The sequence below is a fragment of the Oncorhynchus mykiss genome, chromosome 1 (genome assembly GCF_057628025.1).
Source record: "Oncorhynchus mykiss isolate SJ-2025 chromosome 1, ASM5762802v1, whole genome shotgun sequence".
In the NCBI taxonomy this organism is placed as follows: Eukaryota; Metazoa; Chordata; class Actinopteri; order Salmoniformes; family Salmonidae; genus Oncorhynchus; species Oncorhynchus mykiss.
This window is the reverse complement of record NC_143022.1, coordinates 75,727,706-75,746,466: the sequence shown is the minus strand read 5'-3', so window position 1 is coordinate 75,746,466 and position 18,761 is coordinate 75,727,706. Positions and strand designations below refer to the sequence as shown.

The 18,761-nt window shown below is 42.5% G+C and overlaps 1 protein-coding gene across 2 annotated transcripts; it reads left to right on the top strand.

The window, feature by feature from the left end:
- The first annotated feature begins 682 nt into the window (after window positions 1-682).
- On the top strand, window positions 683-18,102 carry bfsp1 (beaded filament structural protein 1). Of its 2 annotated transcripts, none has more exons than XM_036984882.2 (8): window positions 683-2,532; window positions 3,220-3,280; window positions 4,129-4,224; window positions 12,990-13,082; window positions 14,256-14,369; window positions 15,388-15,608; window positions 16,050-16,141; window positions 16,571-18,102. In XM_036984882.2, exons 1-8 carry the CDS (start codon window positions 2,162-2,164, stop codon window positions 17,497-17,499), a joined length of 1,977 nt encoding a protein of 658 aa, XP_036840777.1. In that variant the 5' UTR covers window positions 683-2,161; the 3' UTR covers window positions 17,500-18,102. The 2 variants fall into 2 exon arrangements, with proteins under 2 accessions (XP_036840777.1, XP_036840778.1); XM_036984883.2 differs by having other exon boundaries at window positions 1,962-2,532; window positions 14,262-14,369.
- The last annotated feature ends 659 nt before the right edge of the window (window positions 18,103-18,761 follow it).

Below are 18,761 nucleotides of genomic sequence, written 5' to 3'. Positions count from 1 at the left end.
TCAACAAGCTGATTAAACAGCATGATCATTACAAAGGTGCACCTTGTGCTTGGGACAAAATGCCATATTGGAAACAAGACATTATCACACAGTAAATGTTCTCTCAAGGCTGCCTTTGGAAGTGCTTTGACAAGCAGGGTGCTCATTCTGCTTGTAGCAGATGAAGGTAAGAATTCTCAGTGCCAAAATCCATCGATATGGCTCTATGAAAGTTACTGTCCTTGCAGTTTTGTCACAACACAATGCCAAGGTGCACCTGGGGGGGGGGGGGGGGCACCCATGTCTTAGCCTCTGTCCAGTCATGTGAAATACATAGATTAGGGCCAAATTAATTTATTTCAATTTACTGATTTTCTTCTATGAACTGTAACTCAAAATCTTTGAAATTGTTGAATGTTGTGTTTATATTTTTGTTCAGTAATACTAATACTAACATATCTTTAACAGAACTCAGAGCCTATGCCTTTTTTCTCTGAACCCCTGGCTTTTCTAGGGTCAGAAGTGCTGATGTAATACATTGTGGCATGTGCTCCATTCAGCCTTATATGGGCAGACAGCCCCTCTAGATCTGTCGAGTGTGACCACCCACCACACAGGACAATGCCCTAATGCACATACACACCATTTGAACAAAATACACATACAATATATAAATACAATATATGTCAACACACAAACTGACACAGTTGGGTTAGGTCTTGAGGTCATGAAGTCATGAAAACGTACATAGCAGAGCACTGCTACCGCCCTGGAACAAGATGAGTAATTTATGCACTCAACCTGTGCTACTCAACCAACACTGGTCTGCTGCAATGTGAAGTGAGGTCACACATGCACACACACACACACCACCCACCAGACACAGTTTAAATAGCATTGCTTGAGGCACAAGCATTTATCAGCCTCCCTGAAAAAAAGCTGTTGTCTGGGCTCTATTTGACATTTTTACAGTTTATGTAAACATTCAGTGAATTTCTGAGGTATTTCAGGTTGAGAGCTTTCCTTAAGGGAGCAGCAACACCATCCGCATATAAACTTAGGTGAGAGAGAGAGAGCTCTTTGGCTTTTGGTGTGTTGTTGTGAGGTGAGGGTGGATGCAACATAAGCTAATTTGTACAGATACTAGTGTTACTGTGGCTGCACCTGGCCTTGAATTGGCTAATTCCACAGAGGAATACACATTTTACAGTAACACCAATCCCCAAACAGAAGCAGGCTGTCGATTTTTTGTACAGTCAATCCATTCCGAATATTCAGTAGACAAGTGGAGAGCTAAACCAAACATTCCAAGATCGTCTGCAGTTTACATAAGACCAAGCCCTTTGGTCCCATATGTATTCAAGCAGTTGATAAAAATGTTTTAAAAAATTACCCATGGGACAGTTATTCAATTGTTGTGACTCCCATCAGTGGGATTGTAATTTCGTATAATCTCTATGCAATTGGAACGGTTTGTATAATGTATGACCGACCATTTTCATTATTTGAGCTGGATCTTGGCCAATGCTGTGGGTTATTGTGTGTAATAATTTAATGTTTGCGGATCTATGAATATTCAATTCACTTGTGTGATGAATAATGTGACAGGGTTTGCCAATTTGTAACCGTTTGTATAATAATCAGTAGGAGAACAAAATAGCTCAAATCTGCTTTAGGGGTTACTAGGGTACTTTTGGCACATTAGTAATTGGCTATGGCCTGTAACAAAAACCTGCACAGCATGCTATTTCCACTTGGTCATGTGGTAAACCTAGGCCATAGTCCAAAATTCCCCATAAATCAAACCGAGATCTAGAAAAACAGTTGATTGGAAACAATGAGGCTTCTGATAATGGTCCATTTGACACAGCAATATTCTCCCTCGCCTGTCTGTCGTTTGTTTTTGTCTTTTTGCTCGATCATCATTGGCAGAGCTTTTGTAATGTCAGCCACAAAGGCTAACAAACTCTGGAAGGCCCTATGCGCGCGGCTTGCGTGGGATCAGGCCAGCAGGAGATTTGTGGGGGTCTATTTCGCAGCCGGCAGGGGCCGGGCAGCCTTTAGTCTAGCATGAGACAGCCAAGGGTGAGCACCCGAGTTTTCACACACTAAAGGTGCTAAGGGGAGAACGCACTCCGGGGATAACACCAACCGAGACAGCGGGAGAGCGACAACCACCACCATGCACCAGACCAGTTACATGCACGAGGTGCGCAAGGAGAAGTATGAGCGCTCCGATGTCTTCGAGGAGCCCTACGGACCTGACGCGTCGGCGGGCGCCTCGGCCATCCAGGGCTGGGAGAGCCTGCAGGAACTCAACAGCCGTTTCGCCCGCTACATCAACCGGGCACGCGTGCTGGAGCAGCGCAATGCCGTGTTCCGGAAGCAGCTAGAGACGCTGCAGCGGATGGAGGAGGCTAGCGGGCTCGAGGAGGCCTTTACGGAACAGATCGGCCTGAATCAGCAGCGCATCCGGGAGCTCTCCGCTGACCGTGCCAAGCTTGAGCGAGAGCTGAAGGACTCTTGCCGCATGCTGGACGAGTTCACCAACAAGTAAGTGATGTCCGTGAGTTTGAAGGTGTGCGTGCTTGTATTTGTGTGCGTGCGTCAGTAAGGGTAGTGTGTTTTTTAAAACTGATGTGTGGGTCAGAGAGAAGGAAAGTGTGGATGGGCCACCGCCTGTGAGTAACCAGTGCAGGGGTGAGGTGCCCTTCTTTAGACCAGATGCAGAGTAAACTGTTTGTATGCTGGTGAAGGCTTAGTTTCCCAGATAATCTGACTGTGATACATTGTGATACATTGTCCACCTGTTGAAAGTCTGTCTTCAATAAAGGGGTTTATTGACATGGAAATGGCAGGTGCTGTGAGTTCAGTCATGGTAAGTGTCATGGATTTCTATCTTCTAACACCAAGACAGTACTAAGAAGAATACTGCACAAGTGGCTGTGTGTTGAAAAAAGATAACAAACATCCCTTTCAAGTGCTCTCAAGGGGAGTCAGGTTGATTAAGGAAAATGAAGAGGTAATAAAAACGAAAAAAATAATGTTTTATTGTCACACAGATAGGTGTAGTGAAATGTGTTGTTTTACAGACATTGTAAAGTCAGAAAAGCCAGATAGAGAAAAGTCGATCCTCTCAATGTGCTCAATACACAAACTCATGTAAAACAGAGCAATAGAAGGTAGGTCACACAAAATTCTTGAATGTATGTTTTGTGACTATGTTTTTGTACTCCAAAGATACAGAAATGAATGTGAGTATCAAGAACAGCTGCGGGGTACACTGGAACAACTCAACAAGGTATGTGTGTGAGTCCTATGACAATTTCACCCGTTTAATTTAATGTAAAAAAAACCTAAATTAAACCTACTCCCAGACAAAAAAATAATTTGATGGACATTCTCCATTGGGCTTGCTTTTTAGACCAGGACTAGGCCTAATCTGTTTGCGGGAAACCTCCTAAAATGTTAAACTGTAATACAACTGCTAAACTGTCCTGCTGCATTATTAGTGCCCTAACCATAAAACACAACTTGTGAGCAAAGTTTTCTGCATAAGCCCTGTGCATGAAAGCGGCTTTGCAATGTGGAACAACAAAAATATCAAATATATTTTCTGTCTGGTTAATAATCTACAAGCTTTGTAGATTATAATTAGAATCATAATTATATTGTGTATCTGCAATACTGATAGGACATTGGGGCTGAGAGACAAAGCTTAAGAGATCAGGACAATACAGTGAGCTCATGGAACTGAATTAAAATGTCTTATCATATTGCTGTCTTTCTGGGTTAGTGATATCAGAGGCTTTAGACATAATGGAGGAATGTACTAGTGAAGAAAAGGCTTTGTGTGGTGTTCAGATGAATAATAACCGCAGTGTAAACTGTGTGAGGCTTTATGAGGAGTGGATATCTACCTATCGACTTGCCTCTCTCTCTTCTCTTTTGCTCCCATCTTCTTCTCTTCTTTTATTTTCTCTTCCCTCTTTTCTTTTCCTCTCCTCTCCACTTGTCCCTTTCTCCTCTCCTCTCCTCTCCTCTCCTCTCCTCTCCTCTCCTCTCCTCTCCTCTCCTCTCCTCTCCTCTCCTCTCCTCTCCTCTCCTCTCCCCTCCCCTCCCCTCCCCTCCCCTCCCCTCCTCTCCTAGGAGGCTGACTATGCCTTGTTGAGGAACCTGGAGTTTCAGATCCAGTCCCAGTTCCTTCAGGACGACATCAACTCCACCAAAGACAGACACAGGAAGGTAAGAGGTATACAACCTACATATCATCTGCAGTCTATTACAAACTCATTCTGCCTTTATATTGTACAATCATACAATTAGCCCTGGGGGAAGTATTTTAGGTCAGTGGAGTGTACTAATCATTAAAAAAATACTTATTGGAAAGGAAACCGGTACAGTGTGCATAGCATATCGCCTTTCAACCTGCAGATGTAGGATCATAACTTCTTGACGCTACCCATCCCGTTAGCAGGATTATTTTCGTCAGCAACCGCTGAATAGCATAGCACCACAGTCAAATAATATTACTAAAAAATATTAATATTCATGAAATCACAAGTGCAATATTGCACAACACAGCTTAGCCTTTTGTTAATCCACCTGTCATCTCAGATTTTGAAATTATGCTTTACAGCGAAAGCAATCCAAGCATTTGTGTAAGTTTATCGATAGCATAACAAAACATTATGTACACTAAGCGTTCAGTAGCTAGCTCACGAAAATCAGAAAAGCAATCAAATTAATCAATTACCTTTGAAGATCTTCGGATGTTTTCACTCACGAGACTCCCAGCTACATAACAAATGTTTATTTTGTTCCATAAAGATTATTTTTATACCCAAAATACCTCTGTTTGTTTGTCACGTTATGTTCAGAAATCCACAGGAAAGAGCGGTCATCACAACGCAGACGAAAATTCCAAATAATATCCATAATGTCCACAGAAGCATGTCAAACGTTTTTTATAATCAATCCTCAGGTTGTTTTTAAAATATATATTCGATAATATATCAACCGGGTGTGTAGGTTTTTCAATAACACCGGGAGAAACAATGGCCGCTTTACTCTGTAGCGCAAAATTCACTCTGAGAGCCCCCACCTATCCACTTACGCAATGTGATCTTTCACACTCATTTTTCCAAATAACAGCCTGAAACTATGTCTAGAGACTTTTGACACCTTAGGGAAGCCATAGAAAAAGGAATATGGTTGATATCCCTTTAAATGGAGGATAGGCATGCATAGGAACAGAGAGGTTTCAAAATAAGAGGCACTTCCTGATTGGATTTTCCTCAGGTTTTCACCTGCAATATCAGTTATGTTATACTCACAGACAATATTTTTACAGTTTTGGAAACGTTAGAATGTTTTCTATCCTAATCAGACAATTATATGCATATTCTGGTTTCTGGGGCTGAGAAATAGGCCGTTTCAAATGGGTACGTTTTTTTAGCCAAAAACGAAAATACTGCCCCCTACACGCAAAAGGTTAAATTGACCAGTCTCGCAACAGGAGTAACATAATCCTGTAGCAAGAGGATTTGATTCGAAAAAATATTTGTTTTCATAGGCCACAGTAAGCTATTAGGTGTAGCCTAGCGCTGCATTTCTGTATACTCTTGCATGTCGTACTGGAGACCAATACACTCCCTTCTGTATTTATTTAGACAGTGAAGCTACAACTTTTAATTTGGCTCTATACGCCAGCATTTTGGATTTGAGATCACTTTATGTATCTAGTCCCCCCATTTAAAGGTGTCATAAGTATTTGGACAAATTCACTTATAGTGTATTAAAGTAGTCAAAAGTGTAGTATTTGGTCCCATAATCCTAGCATGTAATGACTACATCAAGCTTGCGACTCTACAAACTTGTTGGGTGCATTTGCAGTTATATTTGATTGGGTTATGGATTATGTTGTGCCAAATATATATTAATGGTAAATAGTGTATTTTGTCATTTTGGACTCACTTTTATTGTAAATAAGAATAGAATATGTTTCTGAACACTTCTACATTCATGTGGATGCTAACATGATTTCGGATAATCATGAATGAATTGTGAATAATGATGAATGAGAAAGTTACAGAGGTACAAAGATCATTCTGCCAAACCATGCTAGCCTCTCACCATTACCAATAACAGGGGAGATTAGCATTTTGAGGGGTTATGATATTTATCCCTCTGTGACTTTATCACAAAGTAAAAATCCAAAATGCTGGTGTATAGAGCCAAATTAAACATTTTAGCCTCACTGTCAATATGTGACTAGTTTCAGGAAACTAGGGCATTTTTCGCACGTCACAACTTCACAGGAGAGCCTTCTGGAACATGTAAACTTTCATGTGCCTTAAAAACAAACTTGTCTGCTGTAAATACGAATAAAATATCTGTAAATACGAACAAAATTGTTAAATGACGAGCCTAGTTGGTTTAGCCACGGAAAAAGTCAACTGAGACAATGAGTAGGCTGGACATGCCGAGAGATGAGTTCGGATTGGTCTGTCGTGTAGCAGGCTTCTGTCTATAACAAGAGCTGTTACATGAGCTGTCAGTATGTGAAGGTAATCCTTTCCAACCCAGCTTTTTTGAAAGATATCACATAGTAGAACTGCACAAGTGTTGCTCTCCACTTTCTGGAGGACCGTGTTTTGAAATCAGTGGAATTAGAGTATGATAGCTAAGGAGATGGAGGAAATTCTGGTGTTTGATTGCAAATATGCAGACAGAGTCGAAAAGAGAACACACAGAAGGCTGTTGTATAAAACACCTGTTTCCGGATTACATCTTCAAACTAAGGGCAACCTTGGCATCCATGACAGAGAGAGAGAAGCGTCCATCCATTTATACGGGTAAGAGAGTCTAGCTAGCTACATTTATCTAACGTTAGCTGGCTGGCTCGCTAGCTAACCTTACATGTATGATCTGTGTAGTAATATTATTTGTTTCTCAGAGCCATTTGCATTGCTAGTTGTAGCCTAATGTTAGCTAGCTAACATTGAACCTGGTTGGTAAGCTACCTGCAAATTCATTCAGGGTAATAACGTTATGAGTTGGTATTATGGTTTATTGTTTAGCTAGTTAGCTACATGTCTAAACAAAAGACTCCACTATGCAAGTAACCATTTCAATAGAATGTTCATGATGTCACTGTGACTAATGTCTATAGACATAGCTGGTAATTCTCTCTGGCTATCTACTCTGATTTCAGTGCACTCATGTCTGAGTGTAGCAGAGCGCAGAATAATAACTGACGAATTTACGAACGCTCAACATGCATTGTGTCAGTAAATGTTGGCAAAAAAGCGTAATTAAATTGTTGCCAGTAGCACAGTTGCAGTCACCAACGCTCGGGATAGCATAAAAGCAGCCTAACCAGCTCTGCTAGGGTGAGTAAAATGGTCAGAGTGAGCTGTTCTCTCATTTGTGTCTGGAAGTAGCTAACAAGCTAGCCAACGTTAGCCAGTTAACTTGGGTGCTTGACTGCTGTTGTTAGGTCAGAACGCTCGGATCAACCCTACTCCTTGGCCACAGCGTCCAGTGTGATCAAAGAGCAAAACGCTCTGAATTTACAAACGGACAATCTGAAAACGCTCTGAGTTTACGAATGCCCAGAGCACACTCTGGCACTCCAGATTAAATTTACAAACCCATAGTATAAACCAGCCTTTAGTCTTAAAATCTTTTGTTGTTTAGTATTCACATGTGAATCCTTAAAGAGATGGGTGAGGCTAAAACTTAACAGGGTGTGAATGATGCTGAATGGGTATAGACAAAGAAGAGCTCTCCAGTAGGTGTACTAAAACATTCAAAGACCATTTTCTCAAGTGTGAGGTTACAAGTTTATCAACTTTCAGAGCAGAATTACTTTCCCATTGTTCCTCAACTGTAGTGTATGATATACCATTTTCTATCTCTGAGTCTCTGAGTCTCTACAATTTAAAATTTTGCTACATAAGACCTAATCGAGCCGGTTGGTCACATATATATGGATGGAAAGGAGTGTATCTGTCTTGTGTTACTAAGCTATATAAAACAACGGTTGTCGATATGCATGTTACGAATTTTCAAAATGCATGATATGTTATGAATAACAATTTTGTGGTGGCTAACGTTAGCTAGGTGGCTAACGTTAGCTAGGCTAGGGGTTAGGGTTTAAGGTTAGGGTTAAGGTTAGGAGTTAGGTTAAAAGGTTAAGGTTAGGTGAGGGGTTAGCTAACATGCTAAGTAGCAAAGTAGCAAAAAAGTAGTAAGTAGTTGCAAATTTGCTAAAGTTGTCCGTGATGAAATTCAAATATGCAACCTTTGGGATGCTAGACGTTCGCCACCTCTGCACCCCGACCAACAACCTTACTTTTGTTTTGCCTTAAGTAACCTTCTGTCATATGTAACAATACCAAACGTAACATACTGTGTCATACTATTTTAAGTGTCCCGCGTTTACATTTAATATGTTATGTCTAGTCTATGAGACCAGGCTGGCATTTCAGGTAAACATTTTTACATTTGAATGTGGCAGTAGTAGGATGTACAGTAGTAGGATTTTTATTCTGTCTGCTGCTTTAGCTTTTGAGCGAGCAAGAGAGAAAGAGAACTGGAGGTTTTCAGTGAATTTAGGTAAATCACAAGGATTATTGGATTTTTCTGTGATCAAATTAAGATGCCACATCCGTAATGCTTTGTTTACGTCCACCAGATGGACCATATAAATCCAATTAATAAATACTGAAACTAAATCAATGACTAGTGAATTTAACAACCCACCTCAGTGTGTTGGTGTTTACCCTGCAAACACATTTTATTTGCTTAGGAAACATACTTAACGAGGCTATTAAATGTGTAATTGCACACATATTTACTCTTAAATTCTTAATCAGGTTAGGCCTGTACTGATGCAGGTCAGGCAGAACACCTCAAAGAGTCAAACAATTTGGACACATTTAAAGGCTGTAATGATGAGCCCAGTGGTCTACCAAACTCTTCACACCACTGCCTTCATTTACAGAGGCTACAGAGGCTGCTGATATTGGCTAGGTCATTAACAGCCCCTTGTAAATAGACAATATTACCGCTGCGTCTTTAGCCACATACTGTACCACATTTTGCTAAACCTTTTTCTAATGGACGTACCTTGTTGAAGTAGGCTACAGATGTCGGATTTTAACTTGGTCACTCGTTTTTCACAGATCATTTTCCTGATGCATCAGGAAATTCAAATGAGCCTTGTGATTCTCTGAAAATGAGCAGTTCTCTTTCTCCATGCGGGGGAAGTCGAGTCATTGGGATCAGAACTGGCTTTCAAAATAAGATTCTCTCTCACTCACTCAAACGCTAGGCCTAGGTCCTATTACTGCAACATTCAAATGTACAAACATTTATCTGAAATGCAGCCGTACACATCAACAACCATTGTTTTATATAGCTTAATGACACAAGCTAGATATTGGTCTCCACTAGGCTACAACATAAAAATGTCGAAATGAAATTAAGGTTTCGATTGAACTGTCAACATTTAGTTCAATAGTGGCCTGGGGTGGTCTAGCGGTTAGGGCTGCTGCCTTCCACACCCACATATAGGTCTACAGTGTCAGCGTGGGTTTGATTCCGGCCCATGCCCTTCTGGCATAAATAACTGGTCCTGTGTGGCTCAGTTGGTAAGAGCATGGCGCTTGCAATGCCAATGGCTCAGACACAAGAGGAATGTGGCAGGGTTTACAGTCAATCACGGACTACAAAAAGAAAACCAGCCCCGTCGTGGACCTCAATGTCTTGGTCCCAGACAAACTAAACAACTTCTTCTGTCGCTTTGAGGACAATACAGGCCACCGTCACGCCCGCCATCAAAACCTGCGGAATCTCCTTCACCGCAGCCAACGTGAGTAAGGCTGCCGGCCCAGACTGCATCCCTAGCCGCGACCTCAGACCAGCTAGCTGGTGTGTTTACAGACAAATTCAATCAATAACTATCCCAGTCTGCTGTTCCCACATGCTTCAAGAGTGCCACCATTGTTCCTGTTCCCAAGAAAGCTAAGGTAACTGAGCTAAATGACTATCGCCACGTAGCACTCACTTCTATCATCATGAAGTGCTTTGAGAGATGAGTCAAGGATCATATCACCTCCACCCTACCTAACACCCTAGACCCACTCCAATTTGCTTACCGTCGAAATAGGTCCACAGACGACACAATCACAATCACACTGCACACTGCCCTAACCCATCTGGACAAGAGGAATACCTATGTAAGAATGCTGTTCATTGACAACAGCTCAGCATTTAACACCATAGTACCCTCCAAACTCGTCATTAAGCTCAAGACCCTGGGTCTCGACCCCGCCCTGTGCAACTGGGTCACGGACTTTCTGAGGAAAAAACAAAAAAACAGTATCAATAGCATTTTTTGCACCACCCAGGTGGTGGGGGTAGGAAACAACATCTCCACTCTGCTGATTCTCAACAGTGCTCTCAGCCCTCTCCTGTACTCCCTGTTCAACCATGACTGCTTGGCCATGCACACCTCCAACTCAATCATCAAGTTTGTAGATGACACTACAGTGGTAGGCTTAATTACCAACAATGACGAGACGGCCTACAGGGAGGAGGTGAGGGCCCTCGGAGTGTAGTGTCAGGAGAACAAACTCAACATCAACAAAACAAAGGAGATGATCGTGGACTTCAGGAAACAGCAGAGGGAGCACCCCCCTATCCACATCGGTGGGACAGCAGTGGGGAAGGTGGAAAGTTTTAAGTTCCTCAGCGTACACATCACGGACAAAATGAAATTGTCCACCCACACAGACAGCGTGGTGAAGAAGGCGCAGCAGCGCCTCTTAAACCTCAGGAGGCTGAAGAAATTTGGCTTGTCACCAAAAACACTCACAAACCTTTACAGATGCACAATCGATAGCATCCTGTCGGGTTGTATCACCGCCTGGTACGGCAACTGCTCCGCCCACAACCGCAAGGCTCTCCAGAGGGTAGTGAGGTCTGCACAACGCATTACCGGGGGAAAACTACCTGCCCTCCAGGACACCTACATCACCCGATGTCACAGGAAGCCCAAAAAGATCATCAAGGACAACAACCACCCGAGCCACTGCCTGTTCACCCCGCTACCATCCAGAAGGCGAGGTCAGTACAGGTGCATAAAAGCTGGGACCGAGAGAATGAAAAACAGCTTCTATCTCAAGACCATCAGACTGTTAAACAGCCATCACTAACATTGAGTGGCTGCTGCCAACATACTGACTCAAATCTCTAGCCACTTTAATAAAAAAAATGGATGTAATAAATGTATCACTAGTCACTTTAAACAATGCCACTTTATATAATGTTTACATACCCTACATTACTCATCTCATATGTATGTACTGTACTCTATACCATCTACTGCATCTTGCCTATGCTGTTTGGCCATTGCTCATCCATATATTTATATGTACATATTCTTATTCATTCCTTTACACTTGTGTGTATAAGATAGTTGTTGTGAAATTGTTAGATTACTTGTTAGATATCACAGGTCGGAACTAGAAGCACAAGCATTTCGCTACACTTGCATTAACATCTGCTAACCATGTGTATGTGACCAATAAAATTTGATTTGATTTGGTTAAAGATTTAATTCTCACGGGGGACCAGTATGAAAATGTACGCACGTCTGCTAAATTATGTAAGTCGTCTGCTAAATTATGTAAATATAAATCCCCCTGATTTACTAGAATTAGTTACAGATTTCAAATATGGTAGCTGGGAAGTAAGTTGCCTTGCACAAGCCTTAGCTTGGAACAGCTCATAGGAGCAGGAGCCTACCTCCTGTTTTTGTAGTGTGAGGCAGCTTGATGTAGTACACCCCCTGGACAGGGAACGCTAGTCTATCACAGGGCCTTACCCCCAATCTACATTAGCTACTTAAGCTGAGTGGTTCCATGTTTACAGTCTTTGGTATTACTTGGCCAGGGATTGAACTCCCAACCATGGCCAGCCCTCTATCAGGCAGGATTAGGCGGCCACCAATGGCGGCAGATTGACGAGGGCGGCATTTTCTGAGCTAAACGGACCAAGACGCACCTCCAACAAGTACAAATAAAGCCTCACGTAATTCTATCCAAAAACAATTTCAATTTCTCTCATCCTGTGGCATATGGGCTTTTTAGGTGAGTGCTGATGCAAACCTGTGATATGCAGTGCCCACTTTGTCAAAGGCAGGGGCACAAATATTTTGCGTATCCATTCCCAGCCTGCCTCTCCAGTGTGCTGTTCTAGAGACGTATCGCTGCGGCGTCCACCAACGTTCTGTCAAAGATATGATCTAACATACAGTACCAGTCAAAAGTTTGGATACCCCTACTCATTCCAGGGTTTTCTTTAGTTTTACTATTTTCTACATTGTAGAAACTATGAAATAAGACATATGGAATCATGTAATAACAAAAAAGTGTTAAACAAATCAAAATATAATTTATATTTGAGATACAAGATACATACAATACACTATTCTAGTTTTGTAGGGGTGACTTTTTTTGGTCTCACCTAGGGCGGCAGAATGGCAAGGACCGATCCTAGTCCTATCCTTTCGATATCAGGGCGGACCCTAACCACACGGACACTGAGTTGGTTATGGATATTGTGTACTCTACAGACCCTGGATTCAAAATACACAGTGCACGCACATGTAATACTGAGGAAAATAAAGGGATGACATACAGGGTGGGTATATTTAATAAAGTTAGGATTAGAGTACATAGACGTTGTGTACTTTGCTCTAATCCCAACCATATTAAATACACCCACCCTGTAACGCAGTCCTCTTTATTTGTTATAGTCCAGGATCTAATATTGTATTGGGGAACGTCTTAAATGCAATGTTTGTGTTTTAAAGGCAAAGTTTATTTTTCATTTGATACAGCAGCAGTATGTATACAAGATCATTTCAAGTAAAATATCATGTTAACTCATCCCCTCTCCTCCTCTATTCCTCTCACCCCACCACCCTCTCCCTGTAGAACCTGGCAGAGATCCAGACCTACGTGAACATCCTGCACCAGATCAACCAGACAATATCCCTGGTGCCCAACGTGGCCGTGGGCATCTCTGAGGTAAGGTCACCAGGCGTCTTTCTGTGTCCAGGGGAACCAGCTGAGTCAGACCAGATAACAATAAAGCCCCAAGGACCACCAGTGGAATCAGCTATGTGAGCTGAACTTTGTTTCTTTGAATGGAACATGTGTGGTGATGTCTTCCAATGTGTTAATGTGTACTGACATTTCTGTGAAATAATATACTTCTGTTTATTATTATGGCAGTTAATCCCAGCTCTGTGTGTCATGTTGTCCCTTTATAGAAAGTATGTTGATGCTGTCAGTCTGTAAGCTGTTTGCTTGTCTGTCTATGAAGTTGCAAGTAAAGCACTGTAATCTAATGTACACTGAGTGTACAAAACATGCTCTTTCCATGACAGACTGACCAGGCGAATCTAGGTGAAAGCTATGATCTCTTATTGATGTCACTTGTTAAATCCACGTTAATCAGTGTAGATAAAGGGAAGCAGACAGCTTAAAGATGTATTTTTAAGCCTAGAGACAATTGCAACTCAATATTAGGAAGTTCCTAATGTTTGGTATACGCCTGTCTAGTTGTTCAGTGTTTATTATAACTGGCCTGTGGTCCCTTTGTGTGATCTCTATGTGTTATAACTGGACTGTGGTCCCTTTGTGTGATCGCTATGTATTATAACTGGCCTGTGGTCCCTTTGTGTGATCTCTATGTGTTATAACTGGCCTGTGATCCCTTTGTGTGATCTCTATGTGTTATAACTGGCCTGTGGTCCCTTTGTGTGATCTCTATGTGTTATAACTGGCTTGTGATCCCTTTGTGTGATCTCTATGTGTTATAACTGGCCTGTGGTCCCTTTGTGTGATCTCTATGTGTTATAACTGGCCTGTGGTCCCTTTGTGTAATCTTTATGTGTTATAACTGGCCTGTGGTCCCTTTGTGTGATCGCTATGTGTTATAACTGGCCTGTGGTCCCTTTGTGTGATCGCTATGTGTTATAACTGGCCTGTGGTCCCTTTGTGTGATCTCTATGTGTTATAACTGACCTATGGTCCCTTTGTGTGATCTCTATGTGTTATAACTGGCCTGTGATCCCTTTGTGTGATCGCTATGTGTTATAACTGGCCTGTGGTCCCTTTGTGTGATCGCTATGTGTTATAACTGGCCTGTCTTGTCTCTGTGTGATCATTGTGTATTATAACTGTCTCTGTGTGAAGGAGCAGGAAAAGCAGCTGGCCCAGAGGAGAGTTCCAGCCCTGCAAAGCCAGCTGGAGGAGTACAAGAGCGCCCTCTGCCAGCTCCAGGCACAGAAGCTGCATCTGCAGACCGAGGTAGGTTCCTGTCCATTACTATGATAACTTAGCGAACATCTCATGCTCAAGTGTTTGAAAGTGTCACATTCCAAATCAACCCCTAGGCTCTACTCTCTATGCATATTAGTGAGGAAGGGAGATGAGGTAGCCACTTGAATTGAGGAAGACAGTTTACATGTACCCATGGAGGACAGTACATAAATTGGTTGTAGTTGCACAGGGGCGCCAGTAGGTGTCAGTCATCACCTTTAGATTAGTGAGTAAAGATGATACAAGCAACAGAGAAGCGGGAAAATACAAGTGTATCTCTTAGAAAAATACTAGTAAAAACTAAAAGACATAGAAGGACAAAAAAACAACTCTCAATGTCTACCTCAAACTGATGCATAAGTCCATGTTTATTTTCTCCAAAAGTTGTGAATCTATTGAATCATTTCTTAAATGAGCATCCCTTCATTTTAGTTGTTTGGTCCCTACCTCTGCTTTCTTCCCAAATTATGCTTTTCACTTTGTTCATTTTCTGTAGCCTGTACCTCATGACTGTTTGTGTTTCCTAGCAAAACATTTTCAAATGGCATTCTATAACTTTTTTTTACATTTATGACTATAATTGCAAGAAATCTGAGTATTTTAATGAAATAATTATCATATATTTCTCTAAAAATTCTAAAGGCTCAATTTTCAATCGGAGACAGGTTGCCATGAAGGTTGAATATGTACGTGGGTTGAACACCTGTGTAGTACTACAGTTGTCACCACAACATCCTCAGAGAGTACAGTAGTCATGATGTTCTGATTTATTCTGTCTTTTTAAAGTCAGACAACTGGCACGTTAGCATAGTTCGATGACCAAGCAGGAATGACAACGATCGCTTAAATAATAAAAAATTAAGTTGAACTTTTCTATATGACATATATTCTGTTTTTTAGTTGATTTTTTAATAAGCGGTGTACAGTAGCATACCATATGATAAAATGTTTCCCACCTCTATATTGAAATGATAATCAGATTTCTCTCTCTCTCTGTGTGTGACAGACATCAGTGTTGGAGAATTCCATCAAGAGCACCCAGGAGAGCTATGACGATGAGATCCAGCTGTACAACGAGCAAATTGAGTCTCTGAGGAAGGACATTGAGGAGGCCGAGAGGTCCCTGGAGAAATACACCAACGAGTGCCGCCACCTGGCCATGTACCAGATCTCCCTGGAGAATGAGCTGGAGAGGTACAAGAGGATCATTGAGAATGAGGACAACAGGTAATTACTAACCACAACACACAGTGACCAGTGTCCTGCTACTGGATATTAGGAAGCACTTCAATGTGTTGACTCTCACGAAATCTTGTAGTAGTATATATCAGCCACTGTGTGGCAGTGTTGGATATTATATTTGTGTGTTTTCCACCTCAGATTTGTTCAATCATGGTTGAATATCTCTTCAGGAAGGTTATTTATTTTTAATGTAATATTTAATCCCCTTTAATATGGCCTAATCCTTCTTTTGTTTACTTTATCAATACATATTTTCTTTACAGCCTCACAATACAAAAATGCGAAAGTAATTAGAAAAAGGACAAAGGAATTTTCCTCTTAGAATTACTAATATAATGTTTAGTACTAACACATACAAATACACTATCACATGCTGCTTCTGTGGTGGTGTCCTAACTGATGTTTCTTCCTCATTCTCTTCCACAGGTTGAATTCAGCGATAATTGGGACTCCCATTACCTTGTTCACCACCAATTACCGCTTTACCCACACACCCACCGTGTCGAGCAGGGGCAGAGGTGAGGACATGCCACGTCTCATTCCACAGCTTCTTCACGCTGATAGTTTCCATACATACAGAGCAGACACATAACAACCCATCGTCATCATAGGCTATAACCACACTAGCTAGAGCCCTAATGAATACAGCCACACAGTGATGTGATTCCCACCCAGTTAAAACAACAAACAATGGATCCTCCTGAGGTCTATACATGGATAATGGTGATCGTGGTTAGGAGGATCCAGGTTCTGCAGGAGTCCTTTCCTCCTTCGATAATGTGTTTTGAATTTTTAAAGTGTGTTTTGTCTTATATAAAGGTTTCTATTCATGATCCAGGTTAGGATGATACAGGTCCTGCGGAAGTCCTTTCCCCCTTCAATAATATTTTTTTGAATTTTTAAAGTGTTTTGTCTCATATAAGATGTTTATTTTGTTTATCTGCCAGACATCACCCAAGCCATCCAGGACATCAGCAGTGTCAAGCCTCGCCAGAAGAACCTGGCCAAGAAGGTCATGAAGAAGAAGGAGATCAGTCCCAAAGACGTGATGGACAGTGGCCAGGAGGAGAGAGTCGGTGGAGCTGAACACATGGAGGATGAGAAGGGAGGGATGGAGGAGGAGGAGGACGAGGTGAATAGGGAGAAGCAGAGTTCGCTGTACACGGGTGTGTCCCCCCAGGACGTCCCAGACGGAGCTCAGATCAGCAAGGCCTTCGACACGCTCTGTAACATCGTCAGAGACCGCATGAGGAAGTACAAGAAGCCAGAGCCTATTGCTGACTTCTATACTAAGGGGCGCTATGTGCTGGTGACGGGCGACGGCAGCTACCTCCACCCCCATTTCTACACCTCCAGCCCCTCCGCTGGACACGTCTTTGTCACGATCTGCGACGGCATGGTCTCCCCTTATGACCCCTTCAGCCCATACACCCCCTCCCCTGACCCCCCTCATCCACAGCCTATGCCACCCCCTTGCCCCTGTATTCCCACCCCACCTTCCGACGGAGAGGGTGGCAAGGGTGACGATAAGGGCGGAAAAGGTGGTGGGAAGGGGAAATCTAGGGACGTAGATCCTACTCCCCCCCCACAGCCCAACCCTGCCCCAGCTCCAGGCCCTGACCCCAAAGACCCCAAATGCCCCAGCAATCCATCCGGACCCAAGGGGGGTAAAGATGACAGTCGCCGTAGGGGCCTTCCTCCCATGCCCTCCCCCCGTGGCGCTAGCAGCATGCCCCCTGACTCCATGAGCTACGAGAAGGTGGAGATGGTGGAGTCAGTGGAAAGGTTCTCCAACGACCGCAAGACCAAGGGCTATGAGGAGACGGCCATGGTGGTGGAGACCATGATTGAGAAGACCAGCAAGAAGAAGCACTGAGTCTGAGGAGATTGACCTCGACCAAAAGAGCTGGACAGACTCCTCACAAGTTCCACCTCACCTTATGCCAGCAAGAACAAACAATGAGACCAATATGAGACTCTGCTAAAGACATTCTAAAAACACTGTTCAACCGTGGATGAGACCAACTGCTATGAGCCAGTCCTCACATAGGAAGCTGCTAAAGACATTCATGATACTGCTCCTCCATTTCCTCACGCTCTCTGGCTTTGTGTTCAGCAAGAGTTAGCTGGTTCCATAATGCTGCTGTTGTTGTTTCTACCTACGCCAATACCTTATGCCTTTACTGTCTGAAAACTCAAAGTACCAGCATCGAAACAACAGAACAAGCCCCCCCCCCCCCCCCCCCCCCACAAAAAAAAAATAAAGTGAATAAAAACATGACTTTGATGTGTGAAAAAAAATGGATTACATGCTACTGCCCTTATGGATGTTTGCCACCCTTCCAAATCAAACCTTAACCCAAACCTCCACCCAAGACTTAATTTGCTCAATTGAATGCCATTGACCTCCCTCGACACAGTCTTGCTGTGTATAAAACTGCTTAAATAATAAAAAGTAATCACGTTTCACAAGCATAAAGCTCTCCTGTCTTTGTGTTTTAATGTTAAGACCGCTGTTATGACACACGGTTGCTTTACAAACGCCCCGCCCCCAGTCCTTCTCATCATCTCATGTAGTTCCAAGAAAGATGAAACGATTCATATTATATTCTTTGAATAATAACAGCTGATGTTTCATATTTGTACTTTCTATGTACTGTATGCAGTTTAAGCACTCTTTACCTGCTTTATAAAGATGATTGAAGGATAGAGGCGATCCTGTTTTACTTAGATACTAGAGGAATATTAATTGCACCAAAGTGAGGACACTACACTAGGTAAGCTAGTGCAGTGTTTAGTAAACATCGGGAGTCTCCCAGCCCAGAGTGAAAGTTGTTACCTTGAACTCTGCAGCTACTGAAGGGAAGACATAAATGTTTCATTGGGGTGCTCTGGAGGAGCAGACAGCGACCTCTGAACTCTGCATAATCCACTCTCCCTTAGAGGGACAGACAAGAGAGAGAAAAAGAGAATGAGAGAGAGCATGTGTGTGTGCGTGTGACAGAGAGACAAAAGTAAGACAAAAAGGGGAGAGAAAGAGAAGCTAATAGTGTTTTATACGATATAGTCTCTTTACACAGTGTGTGATCTAAATGTCCCTGTGCTTTGTGCTCTCGAGTTAACAAATAAGGGCTTCCC